At 50.1% G+C, this 19,701-nt stretch overlaps 1 protein-coding gene across 1 annotated transcript in view; it reads right to left on the bottom strand.

Annotated features, from left to right (window-relative positions):
- LOC119110147 (uncharacterized) overlaps positions 1 to 15,270 on the bottom strand; it is an 18,854-nt gene extending 3,584 nt beyond the window's left edge. Inside the window, exons 1-2 of the mRNA XM_037233882.1 lie at positions 15,263 to 15,270; positions 14,073 to 14,683 (exon numbers count right to left, since the gene is read on the bottom strand). Coding sequence (XP_037089777.1) covers positions 14,073 to 14,683; positions 15,263 to 15,270 — 619 coding nt within the window. The remainder of the gene's footprint in view (positions 1 to 14,072; positions 14,684 to 15,262) is intronic.
- Positions 15,271 to 19,701: the final 4,431 nt, after the last annotated feature.

Raw genomic sequence — 19,701 nt, forward strand, 5'->3', positions numbered from 1 at the left:
AATTTTTCTAAAAGAGATGGTCGTAGATTGGCTCAGTCATCCGTTTTTGCTGGTTGCTGTGCCCGGCGGGCCTGGTGACACAGTCTACGGTCCGACCGGCCTGGTGACGCAGCCTACCCTCCGACCGGCCTGGTGACACAGCCTACGCTCGTACGGGCCTGGTGACACAGCCTTCCGTCCGACCGGCCTGGTGACACAGCCTTCCCTCCGACCGGCCTGGTGACACAGTCTACCGTCCGACTGGCTTGGTGACACAGCCTACCCTCCTACCGGCCTGGTGACACAGCCTACCCTCCTACCGACCTGGTGACACAGCCTACCCTCTGACCGGCCTGGTGACGCAGCCTACCCTCCTACCGGCCTGGTGACACAATGTACCCTCCTACCGGCCTGGTGACACAGCCTACCATCCGACCGGCCTGGTGACACAGCCTACCCTCCTACCGGCCTGATAACACAGCTTACCCTCCTACCGGCCTGGTGACACAGCCTACCCTCCTACCAGCCTGGTGACACAACCTACCCTCCTACCGGCCTGGTGACACAACCTGCCTTCCTACCGGCCTGGTGACACAGCCTACCCTCCTACCGGCATGGTGACACAGCCTTCCCTCTGAGCGGTGATGGTGCGGCCGACGGTCGTTTGACCAGGACACGCAGTTTCTGCTGTCCACCACCGCAGTTCCCACTGCTCGCGGACACGGGCGTTAATCTCTGCCCAGTGATGAGGGGCCCGACCCGTCCACCCGGATCCGACGACGTGCTTGACGACGACACACGCAGAGCTCTGATGCATTTTCAAGGAAACTAGCATGTGGTAAAAGAAGCAGTGCGTCATCTCTCGTTCTCCGTTTCATCCGTTCATGGCCGGTGAGCCCAAGCCGCTTTAGACGCTCACCTTTGCCCCCAGACCTACATGGCCTGCGGACGCTGGTAGCGGCACGTTAAATGTCAGGTTGCCGAGCATTGCGGTACATGAGCCTTCGCCGTGAAAGTATGTTGTTGACTCCGAATTTCACGATGGGACGCTGGGGTCAGGACTCAGGCAAGTTGTACTGTTAAGCGTGGGCACTGATTCGAGAAATTCATCCAATCAAGAGGCTCGGACTAAATCTTTTACAAAAATGATGTTACAGGCGCAAGCTCATCTCCAAAATTATGGAAACAAAGATCAAATGGCGCTTAGGTGATGCAGCAACACACGATGAAATGAACATATCCAGTGGGGCAATTGGAACAGCAAGACAAATACACCCCAGGAAGCTACATAAATGCATGAAAATTCAGGTGGAGCTACCCTTTACAAAGGTTAGCAGGGTTTGCGTAGCGGTCCATGTCGGGCAAGGGCCGCTCGTGGCAGTGAACCTGTCTGAGTACGACGCACACGATAAGCCCAACGGGCCGCCGAGCAGCGGCGTCTTTACACGGATTCTCGGCTGTGCCAGAGGCTCCCTCGCTGTGTCAGTGGTTCCCTCGGCTGTGTCAGTGGCTCCCTTGGCTGTGTCAGTAGTTCCCTCGGCTGTGTCAGTGGCTCCCTCGCTGTTTCAGAGGCTCCCTCGCTGTGTCAGAGTCTCCCTCGCTGTGTCAGAGGCTCGCTCGGCTGTGTCAGAGGCTCCCTCGCTGTGTCAGTGGCTCCCTCGGCTGTGTAGAGGCTCCCTCGGCTGTGTCAGAGGCTCCCTCGGCTGTGTCAGTGGCTTCCTCGGCTGTGTCAGTGGCTCCCTCGGCTGTGTCAGTGGCTCCCTCGGCTGTGTCGGCGGCTCCCTTGCCTGAGCCAGTGGCTCCCTTGGCTGCATCAGTGCCTGCCTCGGCTGTGCCTATTTTAGTGACTCCCTTGGCTATTTCAGTGACTTCCCTGGCTGTCATTGGGTGCCTTGGCTGTTTCAGTGACTCCCTCAGCTATGTCTGTGACCACCTCGGCTGTGCCTGCTTCAGTGATTCACTCGGGTGTTTCAATGCCTCCCTTGACTGTTTCACTAGCTCCCTTGGATGTGGCAGCGACTCCCTCGGCCGTATCTGTGACTTCCTTGGCTGTGCCTATTTGAGTGGCTCTCTTGGCTGTCTCAGCGACTCATTGGGAGGTATCTGTGGTTCCCTCGGCTGTACCTCTTGTGCTGGCTTTGTTAGAAATGTTTAGCAGACGTTTCAAAACAGGTTTGTGAAGACACATGACTTTATAAAATTTAAGTTGGTTAGCCATAAGCAAGGTCATGCTTTTATGGACAGGTCTAATGCCAGATCTCTTCCGACCGGTGCATTTCAAAGCTTCTTAAAAAGACATTCGGTTACATCTCTGATGTAAACGCGACAAAACAAAGTCCTTCATCGTTGTAGCGTCCCTGTTCATAAATATGCAGTACTTACAGAGCTTACAGTGCGCACAGAGCTTGCCCTCAGTACGCACAGAGCTTACAGGCTTCGCATACCTCAACATAATCCAAGATGAATGATACTTGGATGAAGCGATCCTCAAAGCCCACCTTGTTCCACACAGAACCCATGCAAAGCATAGTGACGCAGCCAGCATGCGACGCCCTCGACCGATTCACATTGCTGATTGCCAGGCCTAGTCTTTTCCGAGAATTTGGTGGACTTAAGTCATGGGCTGAAGAAATGTCTAAAAGGGTTTTCGCTTAATATAAAAACTTGTTCTTAGGTAAATGTGGTTAACCTACTGCATGTTGATGAAATTGCATGGAAACAATATTTTCTTTGTCAGAGTGTGAAGTATTTACTAAAACTTCATAGAAACATTTCAAAATTTATTAGAGAAGTGATCCTCAAAGCAATAAGCATAAGTTTAGGATAACTATCAAAACAGTATTTGAAGCTTCTAGCGCTCATCTCTGCAGATGAAAGGTTGCTTCCTGCCTCCTTCTGAACAGCAAACCTTCCGAAAGTGAACGGGATATCAGCATCAGATTGCCAGTGATTTCCGTCGCCGTGACTGGAGAAACTTTCGTATTGCATTTGTTCGGAACTCATTTCACGCATTCTTTAAAGCGCGGCCGTTCGCCCGCTAGATTATGTAAGCAGGTCTTCGCACGCAAACCATGCACGCAGGTCTTCGCATGCCAGATTATGTATGCAGGTCCTCGTGCGCACGACTTCGTGCGCAGGTCTACGCACGCAAATCTTTGTACGCCTGTGCTTATTTGCACCTGGAAAACTCCGTATCCACAAACCTCCGTATATGGCGTTGTTCATTTGGCATTCCTTTGTATCGCATTTTTTGTGCAAAATTTCTTCGTGCACACATTTTTTCACACCATAGGTTTTTGTGTACCAGTTTATCTATAATGCATCGCTTTGGGCACGCCATTTTTTGTGTCTCGTTTCTTCGAACACGCGATTCTTCGCATTGCACTTTTTGCATTGCACCTACTCATAACCGCGTTTTGTTTTTGCATTTCGTGTTCCGGCGTACGTGGCGTTTTCCATGGAACATTTCGTGCTGAGAGCAGCAACAGTGATTTTTTTTTCTCCCGTTGTGCCGCCAACTTTTTCAGTTGCTAGTCCTCAGACATGACCCTCACTTAGAGGTCCTATGACCCCATCATATGTATCATGGTTGTCGCCACACATGACACTGTGCCACAGTGTCATGTGGGGGACCATTCACACGCTCCGGGAGCGTGTGAATGGGGTGACTGTCGTGCCTTTCATAGGCCACTGTTCTTCAGCTGGTAAAGCGATGCCACTTGACTGGCCAAAGTGTCACAAACATATGGAGTCACACCCAAGACTCCGCACGGACTTAAAATCACGCTGTCGTACCTGAAATTGTTTGAAGGCAATGCTTTCCAGTCAGTGAAACAACCCAATAAAGGATTTCGTCAATTACGTCCGAGATAAGGTAAGTGTCCAAGAATCATAGCCCTGGACACCCTGAATCCGAATGTTTCCTTGATTTGATATCGGGCCTCTGCAGGTATCTGAACCGCACAGACATTGCAGGCATTATTGGACATCATCTGTTGTGGCTTGTCTTAATTCGCGTCTCTATGAAAAGCGTGTATCAATTCCACAAAGCGCCACTTCTTTTCCACGCTCAGTGTGGTGGGATCTTCCGTGACTTTGGGGAGGGACATTTCTTTCCTGACCATGGTGATCTGTGTCCATGGACTAAATCCGTCCTTCATCCTGAACTTGTAAAATCCTAGCAACAGTCAGCCAGATAAATGGATGTGCACTTGGAGGCAATCCATGTGCAGCTATCATACTAACTGCAAGTTAACGAGCAGATATTTGGTTGCCAAACTACCGTTCAATAATGATGGCACATTTGTTTTAGCTTGAAGTGTAGGGTGCCCGGCTAGGTGCTATCACGCACGTTTTTTCAGACATCACTCATATACCCAGTCATCGTGCCGCTTTAGTTATACGAAGGTAAACCAGCAAATTTAATCTCCCTTACCACGCTAAAAGCCTTTTCTCCTCATGCTGGTAGGATACGCATATGAATATTTGCGTTTTGCTCACACGTTTACACTCAGGACGAATACGTGCGCGAAAAAAATAAGACTCGAATAATTGCACGAGCGAAAAATGAGTGTTGGGCTTTGTGAGTCTAAGTACGCGTATGCCATGTTGCGCGCAAGCTGTTTGGGGTTCGCGAACTGATAGACACGTGTGTCGCCCGGCCCAATGCTGTTGTTTCCGTGTATGGTTTGTGAACTCTACGTGACCAGTATACTATTTAACCTGAACTACACGCGTTTTACAGTTGAACCCTGCAGTCGACAAGTTGCAATAATTGAATGAACACAATATAAGGAATGGGTTGTGCGGAAAAATTAACTACAAATAACTGTGCATGCAAAAATGCAGTTAAAACAATGATGTGCACGACACGTCCAATACGATGAAATACACATAGAAAAAAGGCATGCAATGACACGCATGCAAACAAATCGCCATTCAAAGTGCACACAATACGAATATACGATGCGAATAATACGGTGCGATAAACATAATGGCAAAATTGTATGCGGAGAATAGCTTTGCAACGAATTCCATACACAAAGCATGGCATGCTTCAACGATTACGATACGTATGAATATGTGTGAAGAAATATGATATGCTGAATTGCGTATACGCTGTTTTACGCCAGAAACATTTTATCTTGCGAAGTTCAGTGCTCACAAAGATTTGCGCTTCTAGGCAAGAGAAACTTGACGTTTTGCTCATGCGTGTGTATCACAGCCTGTTCGCAGGATCGCTTGTTTCGTCGGTGTATTTGAATGTTGTGTAACGCAGATTTGCGTACAAAGAAATATTGTTCTAAGATACCTAATGCAATGATTTGCGTGCGGCGAAATGCAACGCGAAGCCCTGTGCTGGAGCCCGCTTTTTCGTGTACAGATGACCTCAGGACGCTCTCTGGCCGGGACCGCCCGACCCCGCCGCTCCGCACAGCCGCCGCCGCCGCGCGGCGCCGCGCGGCGCGAAAGCGCGCCACCGCCACGCTGTGCCCCGGGGGATTTGGCGCGAATCGATCGGGCATATTGAGGAGCTCTCGCGGCGGCAGCGCATGCCCTGGTCAGCGACGGTATTGTCACTGGCAGCGGCTGGTGGCCGGTCGGCTGCACCGGCCGCGCCCGCCGCCGCGGCCTGGGGCCGAGATAGCGCCCAGCCGCGGACCGACGCTCGGCCAGGTCACGGGCCGCGTTGTGGTGTCTATGCGTGCAAGGCGGCAGTACGACCTGAACTGCCGGTGGACGGGCTGAGATCATTCCGTCCTTTCCCTGACATTTGGAAAACGTGGTGTCGGTCCTTTAAAATTGCATAAACTAACCCGATTCACAGCGGGGGTGGGGCGGATTTCACCCTGAGGTTTTTCGCTGGTTTCTTCAAAATGCTTAGCAGCAATTTGTTGAAATGGTCTAATTTTTCTGAAATATCTCCTCCCACATGGTTTTAAAGTTTCAGATCAATGACACACGCCGAGGCGATTCCAGGGCCCGGTACTGGGATGGGCCTCACGTGACTGATGCTAAGACAGTGATCTCCCGGGAATTATACGCATTGTTTTATGTTAGTAGGAGAAACTAATGCCTGCGGTGAATATGACAGTTACAACATGGTTTTGGTTATGGGAGTTTCCAAACAGTGTGAAATGCATTACGGGTCACCAATGTTGGTGAACAACGGATGGTTATGGGTGTTTAGGTACAAAGCTTTGAAAAAGAAGATGTTTTAAAGACAGTGTTTTCGCTAACTATCAACCCGCACCCACCAGGGGATGTTGACTTCCCACTGTTTCTAAAACAAGTAAAAAACGAACACTCGCAACAACATGAAATTTGCATCACCTGTTCATCTATCAATGTGGAGTCCTTTGTGGCAATTTTAAGTTTTGATCCAGCAAGATCAATGACCTAGTTCAGATCAAGTAAGTCAACCTCTCAAGAACTTTAACCATTTAAAATTTGTGTGGGTCATTTGCCAATGCTCAAACTTGTTATAAAATAGAGCATAAGTAGTATCTATAACTGTCAATTTTAGATTTTTGGAAATATGAGGCCAGCGACCCGAAGTCTGGTTACTTTTTGCCATTTTTCGTAAATAATGCAAATCTGTACGCATTTGTGTGTAGTTTTGTGGTTTACATATCAGGAAAGAGTACTAATTTACATGCACAGCCATCATATGACCACATAGCACATGACCTTGGCCTAGTTTATGATCTATCTATGTGGGTTTTTTTTTGTAAAACACATGCTGGGCTCGAAATGTGCTGTTTTAATATGTAATTTTGAACGCAGAATTCGAAGACTCTACTAAAAACATGTAGTGATATCCTAATGCAGAATAAGGTCGCAATAGGTTATGTGAGAATATGTAAGGTCATATGAGGTCATCCAATGTCAATGACCTATGCTGCCGGTAGCGGAGAGGCTAGATGAACGAGTGCGGCGCGCGCACCCACCTCCTTCTCGTGTTTGTGCGGCTGATGACGTCTAATTTTATGCATCAGCGTGTCTGTTCTCAGTTTTTTTTTTTACAAATACCTTGCAAAGCGTCGAGGGGACTAAGCACAATGTAAATAACAGCTAAGCGATTTTGAGTACCTGTAGATGTACAATACACTATTTCTGGCCACGGGAAAGCGGTGTACTGGTCACATAGACTCGGAATGGTATTTTTATGCCTAGAATTCCTTTGTCCCACAGCCGCATCTAATAAAATTAAACTTAGACGCACATTATGAAGAAAAAACGTTGTTGCTGTAGGCCTCTAGTAGACCAGTTTTGAACAGTGACCTGATCTAGCCTGACCGATGTTAGTGGGTAGAAATGGCCGGAATGGACTCCCCACAATCTTAACGTTTATTTCTGTGCCCTCATTATCCATCTTGAGTGCTAACACGCGCTCGGGTCTGGGTGTCAAATTGCCCCCCCCCCGAAGGTTTTTTCCAGAATGGTTTCTGAACGGCGCGGCCTAGCTGCGCCAAATTTTGCTTAGCTGTTCACAATTGAATAGTGGATTGTTTTGTGTATCAAATTTAGATGTACCTTGTAAGGTCACTGACCTATGGCGGGTCAAAGTCAGACCGTGATTTCAGCAAAGTCAATTTCTAAGAAATCATTCAATCTGATGCAACGACGGAGTGTATGACGAAGTAATACATCTTTAAGACGCTTTATTAGGCACACAAGCATTGAACAAGCAAACTAAGTTGACCTAAGGTCCTGTCTGAAGGTCAGACCAAGGTTAAAACCAACCTGTTTTAATGCCCTAGGGCTTGCTGTATGGGATATTTTCCGGTGCTCATTTTGAATTTATTGATGGCAGGAACCGCATTATACATCTTCATTTGACTTTTTAGAGGTCATAATAGGTCACTGACCTAAGATGACCCAGGTCGACATTTTTTAAAGAACACGTTGCCAAGCGTAAGCTTTGTCCCTTATTCAAATGCAAAATTCGAGGCAGACTTGCGTGATTTTGGTCACCATGACCTTAAAAAAGTCAAACAAGGTCACTGACCTTAAATGAGCTTGTGACCTTTTGCTTAGAAACAGTTATCTAGGTTCTGGGGCACTTTTGAGACCAACCTGAAATTTGGCCTTCTCTGACCTTATTTGACCCAAAGGTCATAACCTAGTGACCTCAAACTTTGATCGAAGTGATTTCACGTACAGGTCAACACACCCTGCAAATTTGGTGTCTCCAGCTTTCTTAGTTCCTGCGATCTTAGACTTTAGTTCCCGAGATACCCGAGCGAAGGGCATCTAGCCGGCCACCCGGGCGCGTGTTAACATAAGCTATAACTGTATCTATCGGAGCAAACTTTTACAATTTGTTTATATCTGCTGACCTCACATTTGACCTGAGGTGAATACTTTGGTATGTGTTCTTAATGACTTGACGAGACTTTCGAAACAATATCTTTGTTTTTTCTCAAATAGCGTCTGAAGGTTGGAGATCCCAGGGGAGGGGTCAACTCCTCCCCCCCCCCCCCCACGCGAACGAGCGCGGTTGTCTCAGAACCCGGCCAGGCGCGGGGTTCTCTCAGACAACCGCGCCCGGCTTGAGTTGTCTCAGACGAGGTCTGAGACCCCCGGCCGGACACGGGTTAAGGTATGCGTTATCAAAGGCGTGCTCAGGTTTTCCGAGAGAGGTGCAAAGGAACATAGTCCCAAACCTATGCTAGCAATACGATGCTATGAATGGATAACCTATGGAAGATGATGCTCACGACATATGGCAGTCGATGCTTGGATTGAAGATATTCGAACATATGAAGTTGGAGGGAGAAAAATCAGCATGTTTCCGCAGGAGCGCCTCTATGGTTGGAAATACGGAGCCCAGAGTGATCTGGAACCAAAATCTCTGAAATAAGTCACATTCAATCCGCAGCCTCTGTGCAAGAAACTGCATCTTTGAAACTAAGCCAGATGCGAGTTCAGGAATCATACAAAGTGGTGGGTGGGATTGCTGTACATAGAGACCGTGTTCACCAACAGCGGACCGTCGGCTGACAACCTCGGTAAAGGGCCACGCTCCAGTCATGTGCCTCTACTCCCCTCCGTTGGAAAGCCGGTAGTTGGAAGTTGAAAGTTGGAAGTATTAAGCTGCTTTGACAGTTTTTGTTGTCACACAGCTTTACATCTCCCAACTGTGCCCACGAATGTAAGTTCAAAGTACGTCATAAGACATTTAAAAAAATCATTTTCTATCGATCTCCTGTGGCTACGTCGAAATGGGTTGAGAAGCATGATAACTGTTTGGGATTAAATGCGCCTATATTTTTAGGTGCTGCCGTTCCCCACGTGTTGTTTTCCATTTAGAACTCTTAAGATTGCCTTTTTATATATGAAGATCACATGGAAATAAATGAAATGCCACGCGGATTTCTGCACGGCCCGGCAGCTGCCAGAATCTCATCTGGAGGACGGAATCGCCCCCTCCGCAATTTTGCCCGAAATGGGGGCATTGAGGAGCGCGCAGAGAATAGGTCTATAACTCGTTGGTCGGCTGAGTGCGGTATGTGGGTGCTCAGCCTTACCTAGTGCACCACTGCAGAGGCTTCTGAACGCGTCGTCAGTCTTGTGGATTGAGCTCTCTGCTAGCACCGTTTTGTTCTAAAAATGTTTGTATCACTTCTGGCAGAGAAGTTTTTGCGATCATAAACAAATCATGCTGGTTAACACCCAAAAACTTCGCATTTCACCACGTTTATAGCTTGAGAAGCTTTTTGTATTGCTATTTGTATCTGAAGGCAGTGAAATATTGGGCTTGTTTTTACTGGCACTATGTCCAAGTATAAATGCCAAGGATCGACAACACCTTGTAACAAATACACCAGCCGAGGAATGTGACTAAATGTGCCGCTCACCTTGTAACTATCTTTTTCAGCCATATCGGCTGTCGTCTTGTTCGTGAGGATACACCATTGCGACGGACGAAGGCAGAAAATATGTTCGATGGAGAAAATCTTCTTATTCCTAACGGTCTTCCTCGGCGCAGGTAAGTGGGCGTATGTAGCCACCAGTATGTTACGTTGTTGTGTGTACACATGAGCCATGTATCAGCTCAAGTTCTTGCCTACAAACTGCATGGTTTGAAGTCCCATCTTTAACACAAAGCTGGTGAAATGTGAACGGTGGGATCCGTTTTTGACCGGATTGAATGGGTTAGGGCCCAATACGCAGGCCTCCCACTACTCACCTTCCCCGGAAAACCGGGGCTGTGGTCTCAGCGCGGTCCAACCCGGCTGAACCGTGCCCCGTCTGTAGCTCCCCGGACACCCGGGGCTGTTGTCTCAGCGCGGTCTAACCCGGCCGATCTACACCCTGTCCCCGTCTGTAACTCCTCGGACACCCGGGGCTGTGGTCTCAGCGCGGTCCAACCCGGCTAAACTACACCGTGTCCCCGTCTGGGGCTGCCCGCACGCCCGCAGCTCTGGTGTCAGCGCGGTCTCACGCCGCCCGCCCGTCGCCCGAGCCGGCCAGCCAGCTGACTGGGCGAGCGCGCTAACGAAATTCCGCATGGAAATGTCGCGCAGCCCGGGACCGTATTAATGGGGGCATTCCGCCAAAGTGATCCCGATCGGTCAGCGGCGGGAAGGACGACGCATACATTAAGGAAGCGGGGCGGGACGGGCTCAGATCAACCGGCGACTAACCGGCCGCTCAGGGAGTGGCCGACCGGGGAACGAGCCCGGGGAGCGGCCAACCGGGGAGCGAGCTCCGGGAGTGGCCGACCAGGGAACGAGCCCAGGGAGTGGCCAACCGGGGAACGAGCCCAGGGAGTGGCCGACCAGGGAACGGGCCCAGGGAGTGGCCAACCGGGGAACGAGCCCAGGGAGTGGCCGACCAGGGAACGAGCTCAGGGAGTGGCCGACCAGGGAACGAGCTCAGAGAGTGGCCGACCGGGGAACGAGCCCAGGGAGTGGCCGACCGAGGAACGAGCCCGGGGAGTGGTCAACCGGGGAAAGAGCCCAGGTAGTGGCCGGCCGGGGAACAAGCCAGGGAGTGGCCGACCGGGGAACGAGCCCAAGGAGTGGTCGACCGGGCAGAGACGCATGCCACGTGATAGCTGCATCCGCCGGCGGGACGTGGCCGACAGGGGTCGCCGATCGCCAGTTGGAACGAGGCGGGGCTCCTGGTGACACTCTGCAGAAGACAAGCCCCGTCCGTGTGATGTACATCGTAGGGATGGGGAAAGGGAGATCCGGCAGGGTTGGAAATGAAGCAAATCTCGCTGGATTCATGCAGAGAAAATCACGCTGGCTGATGTCTGATGTTCGCTGGCTGCTATAACATGGGCTGATGAGTAATCAACGTTTACGCATATCCAAAATTGTGCTTGGCTCCAGAGAAATCTCACCTGCTACAGAATCAGTTCTGATGTAGCCGGGCTCGAATGAGGTTTCGCTGGTTTCCTTTTCCACGCTAACACTATAAGACAGGAATACACTCAAGTACCAATTTTGGGATGCAAGGACATCGGAATATGGAGCAGCGAGAGCCTTGGTTTAGCGTTAGGGCTATCTAAATTGCTTTGAAAACTAGTTTTAATTTAGAGGCAATCTTTTCATCAACATGTACAAATTCGTGATTTCATGTTTGTGCTGCTCAGTGATGTGCTCCCATGGAACTTAATCCGCAGACATAAAATAGCGAATTTATACAAGATGACAAAGTAAGACCGCTTTCAGAGCAAATTTACCAACCATTTTGATAGGCCCTCCGACAAACTATGGGTTTTTTCGCTCCTCCTGCTACTCGTGCATTTCAGATCTGCTACTAAATTAGGTCGCTGTCCTATAATTTATCCACCAATCATCATAATTATCCCCTCTCCACATGCTAAAAGGATTGGAAACGAATGGGCACAAGACTGAAACTGGGCCATATTTCGGCTCGATGTGTCGTGTTGCTGGCAATGAATTTCCAGTCAGATGACGCTCATGGCACTGTAAGACGTCCGCCGCCGTGGCTGCCGGCTCGTGAGAAGCGCCGGGCGACAGTGTGCTGGGTGTTCTGGGATGAGCAACGCGGCGCTGACGCAGACGGGCGCCGAGCTGTCCTCGCAGCGCTGACGCAGACGGGCGCCGAGCTGTCCTCGCAGCGCTGATGGGGACGGGCGCCGAGCTGTCCTCGCAGCGCTGATGCGGACGGGCGCCGAGCTGTCCTCGCAGCGCTGATGGGGACGGGCGCCGAGCTGTCCTCGCAGCGCTGATGCGGACGGGCGCCGAGCTGTCCTCGCAGCGCTGATGGGGACGGGCGCCAAGCTGTCCTCGCAGCGCTGACACGGGTGGCCGCCGATCCGAGTTATTTATGAGAGTCATTGGAATCGTATATATATATATATTGCTGGCACACGTCTGCCAATGATGTAGACCAAAAGTACATCAATCGGTCTGATCGGTGTCCGCCACCTGAAACAGTTCCTTCCACAGCCACTGCTGCTGACCATCGCACAGAGTGATCTCACACGTGAGATGCTGCAATTCAGCTTACAGCCAGGGATCAACTGTTAGAGACACCAGACTGCTGAAAGTAGTTACCTTCACTACCAAAGTAGTTACTGGCCTCTGAAAGCATGACTACGCGTCTCGCGCACGGCATGACCTGCACTTTGCCACGCCCAGCCAAATGTGCGCCGTGTAAAATGCGCACAAAGCCCGTGAGAGAAGACAACCTGCGGATCGGGCCCGTATGTTTTGAACATTCGCCGACGCGCCGACCTGCGGCTGTTCTACCCGCATGGAGCAAAACCTGCACCCTCAGCAGCGCACGGCAGCGGCGAAGCGTCCTCCGGTGACCTCTGAAGCCACAGTTCGGGTGTTCACAAACTACAACACTCTTGGATCGGCAGGGGATTTACCAGGGGCACACTCCATGGCAGATCCTTAGAAAAGCCAAACAGCACCTAGAAACAACTGACGATAAGCTCTGTTCTTCAAGCCAGTCAGCTTATCGCGGCACGAACACAGCCAACGGCAGCTCACAGCCTTGCACTGAACCCAGCGCATTGTCATGTGGCGAGCATTCGAGCCCATCTGTCTCAACTGGTACGATGCTTCACAACACCAGGTAGCAAACTGATCACGTTCGTCGCAATATCCGATAGCCAGCTACCATTTTAACGACTAGTAGTAAGGATATTTTTATGTTTTTTATGCTTTTTAATAAGTGAAGTGAATCTTGGCTGAAATAGCTGTGAAAAGCGTTGATCTGAGGGGTATTGGAAAAAATGTTTCACCACAAATATGTACATCAGCACTAATAAAGTACAGTTTGCATTATTTTCTGTCAGCTGCTAAGAACTATCCTGACTAAGGGTTTTATGTTTGGAAACATCTCGTATCTCAACTTTCTCATACAGCAAAACGTCAGCGTTTTGACGTGCGTTTGTACAAGCTCGCGCTGCAAGCGTTAGCGAGTGCTGACAACTACTAAACCTTAGGGTTCACCTAACTGGGACGGTTCAAATGGCCCGGTCTGGTGTAATTTGTTGTTATTTTTGCGATTTTGTCACGCATTGGCTTACAGAAGTGTCCGTTTTTGTCAACGATCATATCAGATAAATCGGAAACTTTTTCACCGCTGGCGCACGACGGCAGAACAGTGGTATTTTGCACGCCAAGCGGCTTGTCCCCGGAAGGATTGCCAGTGGAAGTGAGTCGGCTGAATTTGACAATTTTTAGAGCGCTGCGAAGTCATTCTTTTTCAATAGGGCTGTCTGTTACTGTTCGTACATGCACGTGTTCATATGTGCTTATCCTTGTCATTCCTTTTTAACTTAGTGTTTCATCTCTCTGACAAATGACACGCAATAGTCACGTCTTGATGTGAAATGTCACCTGGTGTCAAATCATAATCAGGATGCTTCGTATTAATTAGGTGGCGTCCTCAAATGCCTCAGGCATGGATATCAAAGCCACCACGCAGTTCCGACATGAAACAGTTCTGGTACACCGCAGCGTTAAAAGAGCATGCTTGCTTGATGTCATCTTACCATTCATATATACCAAAATAACACACTTTCCATCACTACAGAATAATCCTATCAACAAGGCTCATGTCCTGGAAATCAGCCGGCCCTTCCGCACGCTTACTCAGCGCATCAGCGTGTGGAAACTCGCGTTTGGCCTTGGACCCGGCGGGCTTGGGGGTGACGGCCGTCGCCTGTGCCTTGGTGCTGGTCTTGACCTGAGTCGACGTGACCGGGGCATCGCTGGGGGCGCCGCTGGAGGCACCGCTGGTTGTCGGCAGTGTGGTGAGCGGCTCAGCCAACCGTTGCACCGCCTTTATCGTCTCGTTGTCGTTGCTAGCCAGCAGGCCGTTGAGCTGGTCGGAGTCGGGCGGCGGCGCCAGCGTCGGCTCTTCGATGACGGGCGGAGGGCTCAGTGGCAGTTGCCGTGGCACGCAGCTCTTCAGGCACTCTTTCTGCGTGGAGAAGCGGTTTGCCGTGCCGCCACATCCGCCGTAAACGAACGCGTAGCATTTGCTGAAGGTGGGGTAGAAAAACCAGCGGGTGAGCGAGCGGGAGCAGCCGCCCGGATGTGGATTCCGCGTGCAGGCCCTGTCGTACAGCTGCTGCCAGTTCCAGGCCTGCTTTACGAAGTAGGGCTCGAGTCGCCGCAGCTCATTTTCAAACCGAGCAGCATCACCGGGTGCTCCTCCATGATCACTTTGGTAATCTTCCGCTCCCGGTACTTCTTGCCGCCTGGAAGAGGCGCGAGGGTCGGAAAACCGTGGCGACCGCCAGCAGTGACAGGAAGAAGTGGCACTTCCAGCATGTTTGCTACGCACTGATTCTGGACGGGGAAGTCATGAGCTGAGGAGTGCCATTGTTTCATGCTAGATGTCTGTGGTTTACGCCCCAGAAAATTAACAGCCATACGTTACGGTCACGTACGCCCCTTAATCCAGCCTAAACTTGGCTATGTTTTGGAGTAAACCCTTTAGCCCAAGCTGAATTGCGCTCCCTGGTTTCTGAACACATACCCTGGTTTGAACACAGCAGAACAAAATTTCCCAATGTTGATTAAATTAAGAACGTGTCAAATGTACGGTACATGCCGTCTATTCGAAAAACGTCACAGGCATGCAGAATTCCACGCGTAAGAGGTGCTCCCAGCGCGCAACACGTTCTTCAAACGCATTGAGTTACGTTAGTCTGGAACTCAATCCATGCCGCCTGATACCTGTGGCATGGCTACCTGATATTTCCAGTTTCATTCCACCAAACAACATTATGCGTGTCTTTTGAGCTGACAGCAACTTTTCATACAATTTAGCTTACTTCGGCATGCGCGATAGCTATGATCGCCACTGTAATCAACACATGACGATGCAAGGCACGATAGGTACGGCACTGAAAGTGCATTTCATTGACCTAAATGTATAAAATACAAATGACAGCATGTTCTTGCCAATCTGCTACCTGTTGACGATGCACAGCGCAGAATTTGTCCACATGCAATTTCAGCGGGTCCGTGAGGACGCGTCGACTTTGAGTTCCGCTTAATCTGTCACCTGTTGGTACCTATTCTGCTCATACTGTACGTGTGTTACAGTTGACGTAGGCGCGTGCGATGACCACGAGTACCGGCTGATCCGTTACCTGTTGGCCGGGTACGACAAGTCGGTGGCGCCCCTCCCACGCCGCCTCCCAGCCGCTCAACGTGACCTTCGGCATGGCCCTCACCCAGATCATCGACGTGGTATGCACATGGCCCTCACCCAGATCATCGACGTGATATGCACAATGCTTACTCAGCGGTGTCCGTGCTTAAGACAATGCCCGCTATCGGACTGGCGGCGGCCGATATGGCTCGGTTTGTATGGTTGCGGGCTTAAACGTGTATATGTCCTCAGCAGCTCGATCAAAATGTCCAGAGGTGTTTATTTCCAGATTGTTGTGTAAACGGCTCGTGATGGCAATAATGCTAGTCTCAATAATTTTCTATAGTTCTTTTGTATCCTGAGAAGAACCGTTCATGTTAGTGGTGTGCGTTGGTGCAAATCATTCAGGAACATCAGTATCCTGTTTGCAAATAAATGATGAAGCATGCTTTGGTCACACTTGTGCCGTTTCAGCTATCATGTGGGGCTCATTTTGTTGACACATGCTAACATGTGATGGGCATTGTGTTTAGGTATTTGAAATTAAAGCGCTGTTTGAGCATGGAATTATTGTGTTGCAGGACGAAAGGAATCAAATCCTGACTACCAATTGCTGGCTTAATCAGGTAAGACCATAAAATGTTTCTCCTGTTATATGCTAAGCTATATGCATGCCGATTATGGACGTTTAGGGTCGCTATAAGTCGCTATATGGACGCTTAGTCCGCTTTTCCGATCGTCATCGGTGACATTCACCGAGTCTAATGAAAATTCACTATCAGCGCATATTTTGTTCATTATATCTTGTAAAAAGGAGCAGCTAATCTTTTGCCGTTTAACCTTCGCAGAAAGCAGAGGTTTGTGCTGCCCCTGAGGTTTTGCTGAAACAACCTATGGATAACTCAAATCCAAATAGAGAGCATCAAAAGACTCACTTGTAACTAATGAAGTCATGCTTTGGTCTTTTTTGTAGCTCTTTTGGCACAGATGCCTTTGATAAGTTGTTTACTTTCATTCACATACTCGGTTATTGCGCTATTTTTAATTATTCGATTCCCAGTCTTATTTCCGTCCTAACTCGGACCACTGTACAAATTCGTACATCATGTAGCACAAAACGTGATTCTTGTTCGAGCATCCGCCCTTTTATTCTAACGTCTTGTTTTATCCTGCATCAATCGCGAACGCCCCGCTTATCCCTGGGCAGGCCGCTTGCGCCAGGATGAGAGGGCCGAAGGTCCCCTGGTGGGAACACCCGTCCGAGCGACAAGCACACACCATCACAGAGACGTCACTGTGCAGGCTTAGTCTCGATGGTTGGCTTCCTAGGTGCACGTATCTCTGCCCTAACGTTATCCATTCTCCTTATATCCATAGCCATGATTACGATCCCATACGATCCCATATGATCCCATGGCCATAATTGCCAGTAATTACAACTCAACTAGCCAATTAACCAGTGTGTTCAAAGGATGCACTCAACGCTGTTAATTGTTTAAGGCCAACGGATGTCCGTTGATTATCACGAATCGTGCTGACGTTCTCAAAATATGAACATTCAATAGTCATATTTTGCTTGACCCTGAGCGCTACATGGCCACTGAGGTGGCGGTATTCGTGTGATTTTCTATGGCGTCATGCATGTCCGGGCGAACCTTGAAATAGTCAGCACGAAAAATTCCGCTTAAACTTGCGGGCGGCAAGCCAGGAAGACGGCGGTTTTAAGTTTTAAAAGTCTGGAAAGGGGCAAGGCTGTGAAATGCATTGCATGATCTTTAAAATGTCTGTCTTTCCTCAGATTCGCTACAACTGTGGGGAAGTCTCTTAAGATGCGCTATTTCAGCTTCTAACGAGCAGGTCGATACGCAAATCGACTCGAATGAAGTCATGTGGTGTGGTGTGTACGCGCACGGTGCAGACGGTGTACATTGTAAACGCACAGGACCGCCGTCATCAGCTTCGACAGGCGAGCAACATAGGAAGGATTTTTCCTCTGCTCTCCCCCCCCCCCCCCTCTTCCTACACTTCCAGCCCCCTTATCCTGCACTTATTGACTGTGTAACTAGACGTGAAGCGGTTATCCCATCTAGATCTGCACGGCTACCGAACATTATGTAAATGGCAGACAACGTATTTCTTGCCTGCTGCCCTGTGCCGCAGCATCGGTCAGCCATGCCGTCCGCCCCGCGCGAATCATCCGTAGCAGCCGCCCCCTGTCCGCGACCGCTCCTCAAACACCACCGAGCGTAACAGAATCGTTTGCTGGGCAGCCGGGGCGCCCCTCACCACTCGGGCGCCACTAAATAAATCAAACACCGGACGCCGGGACACTAATGTATCTTGCGCTCGGACGACTGTGCGCAAGTATCTTCCGGCCAGCGGGCCGATTACGGCGCGCCGGCGGCCACCAGCTGCGCGGCCGCCGACAATGCGGAGCGCGTCATTAGCGTCGCGGCGCCGCCCGGGCTCGTTACCGACGGTACCGTCGCGGCGCGGCGCTCCGGCGGCCCCGGCTGGCCGGTCGGCCGGCCGGCTCGGCTGCGGTTCGGGGCGCGGCAGCGTCTGGCGCTGGCCGATTGCGAGCCATGCGAGCGAGGAGAGCGAGCTTCGGAGCCCCGGTGCAAGGCCGTCGTCGGAGCGTGGCGACGGACTGGCGGCCGGGACACGCGTCCGACGTCGGTAGCTGGACCAGACGGAACGAGGGAATGATGTTCGGACGTGCGTAACACGTGGCCACGTACCGTTTAGCTCTCCGCGACTTTCCGACGCACGTTTTCTGGGTGAGGGTGTGCGCTTTTTGTTTCGAAACAGGTATATGGAGGGGAATAAGTCTATAGTTGTAACATCCTTGTGGAAATGGCTTCATCCGTACGAAATAACGCTCCAGAATGCGCTGTAAGGTCACTGCGAACGTTCTGCAGGATCAGCTGAGGCAATCCTGTCACTCTCTAAGATGTGAACACAGATCACTCATTTGTCACATTTAATGTGCAAACATGGAACTTCTTTGCATCGTAATGCACGATATACTGTGATAGGATCAGACCGCTGCATATACGGAATGCGTAAATCTGCTTTGCAAAGCATGAAATGAAGTGGTTCGCACAGTGTTGACAACAAACTTCCCTGATTAGGTACTCATTTTTTTGACAGGTATTGAAAACTGTCTGCGTTCGGATGTTAGTGATAACGAGAATAGCGGATTTCATCAGGATTGTCCGAGCTTTAACGCTGCTTTGACTTGTTTGCGGCCGAGATGGACGTATAATACTGCATCCCATGTTATGAAGAAAACCCGCACACTTTCTTCATATGACTTAAAGTTTGAGCACGTGATAAAGCAGATGCTTCCGCACGAAATTTTTCCAATATCGCCACAAAATAACAATGTGGAGAGATGCGTAGATCGCCGTTATTTCCAACATTCTAAGTTGCCTTCCCTCGTCGTGCAGCTGGAATTATTCGCGGTTGCCGCCTCAGGGTTCAGACCTCGGGCGGTGCAGCCTCGGGGCATTCTGGGTACGGCCGAGAACAGGACATGACAGGGCACAACCTTGCAGGTATCATGACCGGGTTCAAAGAGGTCACAAACCTTATAGGAATCATGACCGGGATCAGACAGTCACGACCTTACAGATGTCTGATGAAGTCATAATCTGACTGCTGGACTGGCATCATTCCAACACGATGTCCCGGAACAACGCACGCGTTGAAGACACGCAGCTGTCTGCTTGATCGTATATGAGGGTGCTTTGTGTTTGTTTCGGTCTTGTTTTGCATTTGCTTTGCCTCTGTGATTGCAAGGCGATTCTCTGGCTGTATCGGCGGCATTCAGACTTTATCCGGCCGGTCTGTCGTAACCTTATGGCTCTGATGGTGCTCATTAAAAATTATTCCGCCCGGAACTCGTTTCACCGACTATAAAACGAAAGGAACGCTTGCCATTTGAAGCGCAGTAGGAAAATAAAACAGGGCAAATATGGTTGTTATGACGTCGGGCTGGTCGCCGCGCTTGGCCCAGTTATGGTCATGCCGTTGCTCATCACAGCCAAGCAGACGGGATTCAAACAAATTAAAAAATAAAAGTCTTTTCTAATCAGTACACGGAGGGAAAAC

This window comes from Pollicipes pollicipes, unplaced genomic scaffold, assembly GCF_011947565.3.
Source record: "Pollicipes pollicipes isolate AB1234 unplaced genomic scaffold, Ppol_2.1 Scaffold_7231;HRSCAF=8579_pilon_pilon_pilon, whole genome shotgun sequence".
Classification (NCBI taxonomy): Eukaryota; Metazoa; Arthropoda; class Thecostraca; order Pollicipedomorpha; family Pollicipedidae; genus Pollicipes; species Pollicipes pollicipes.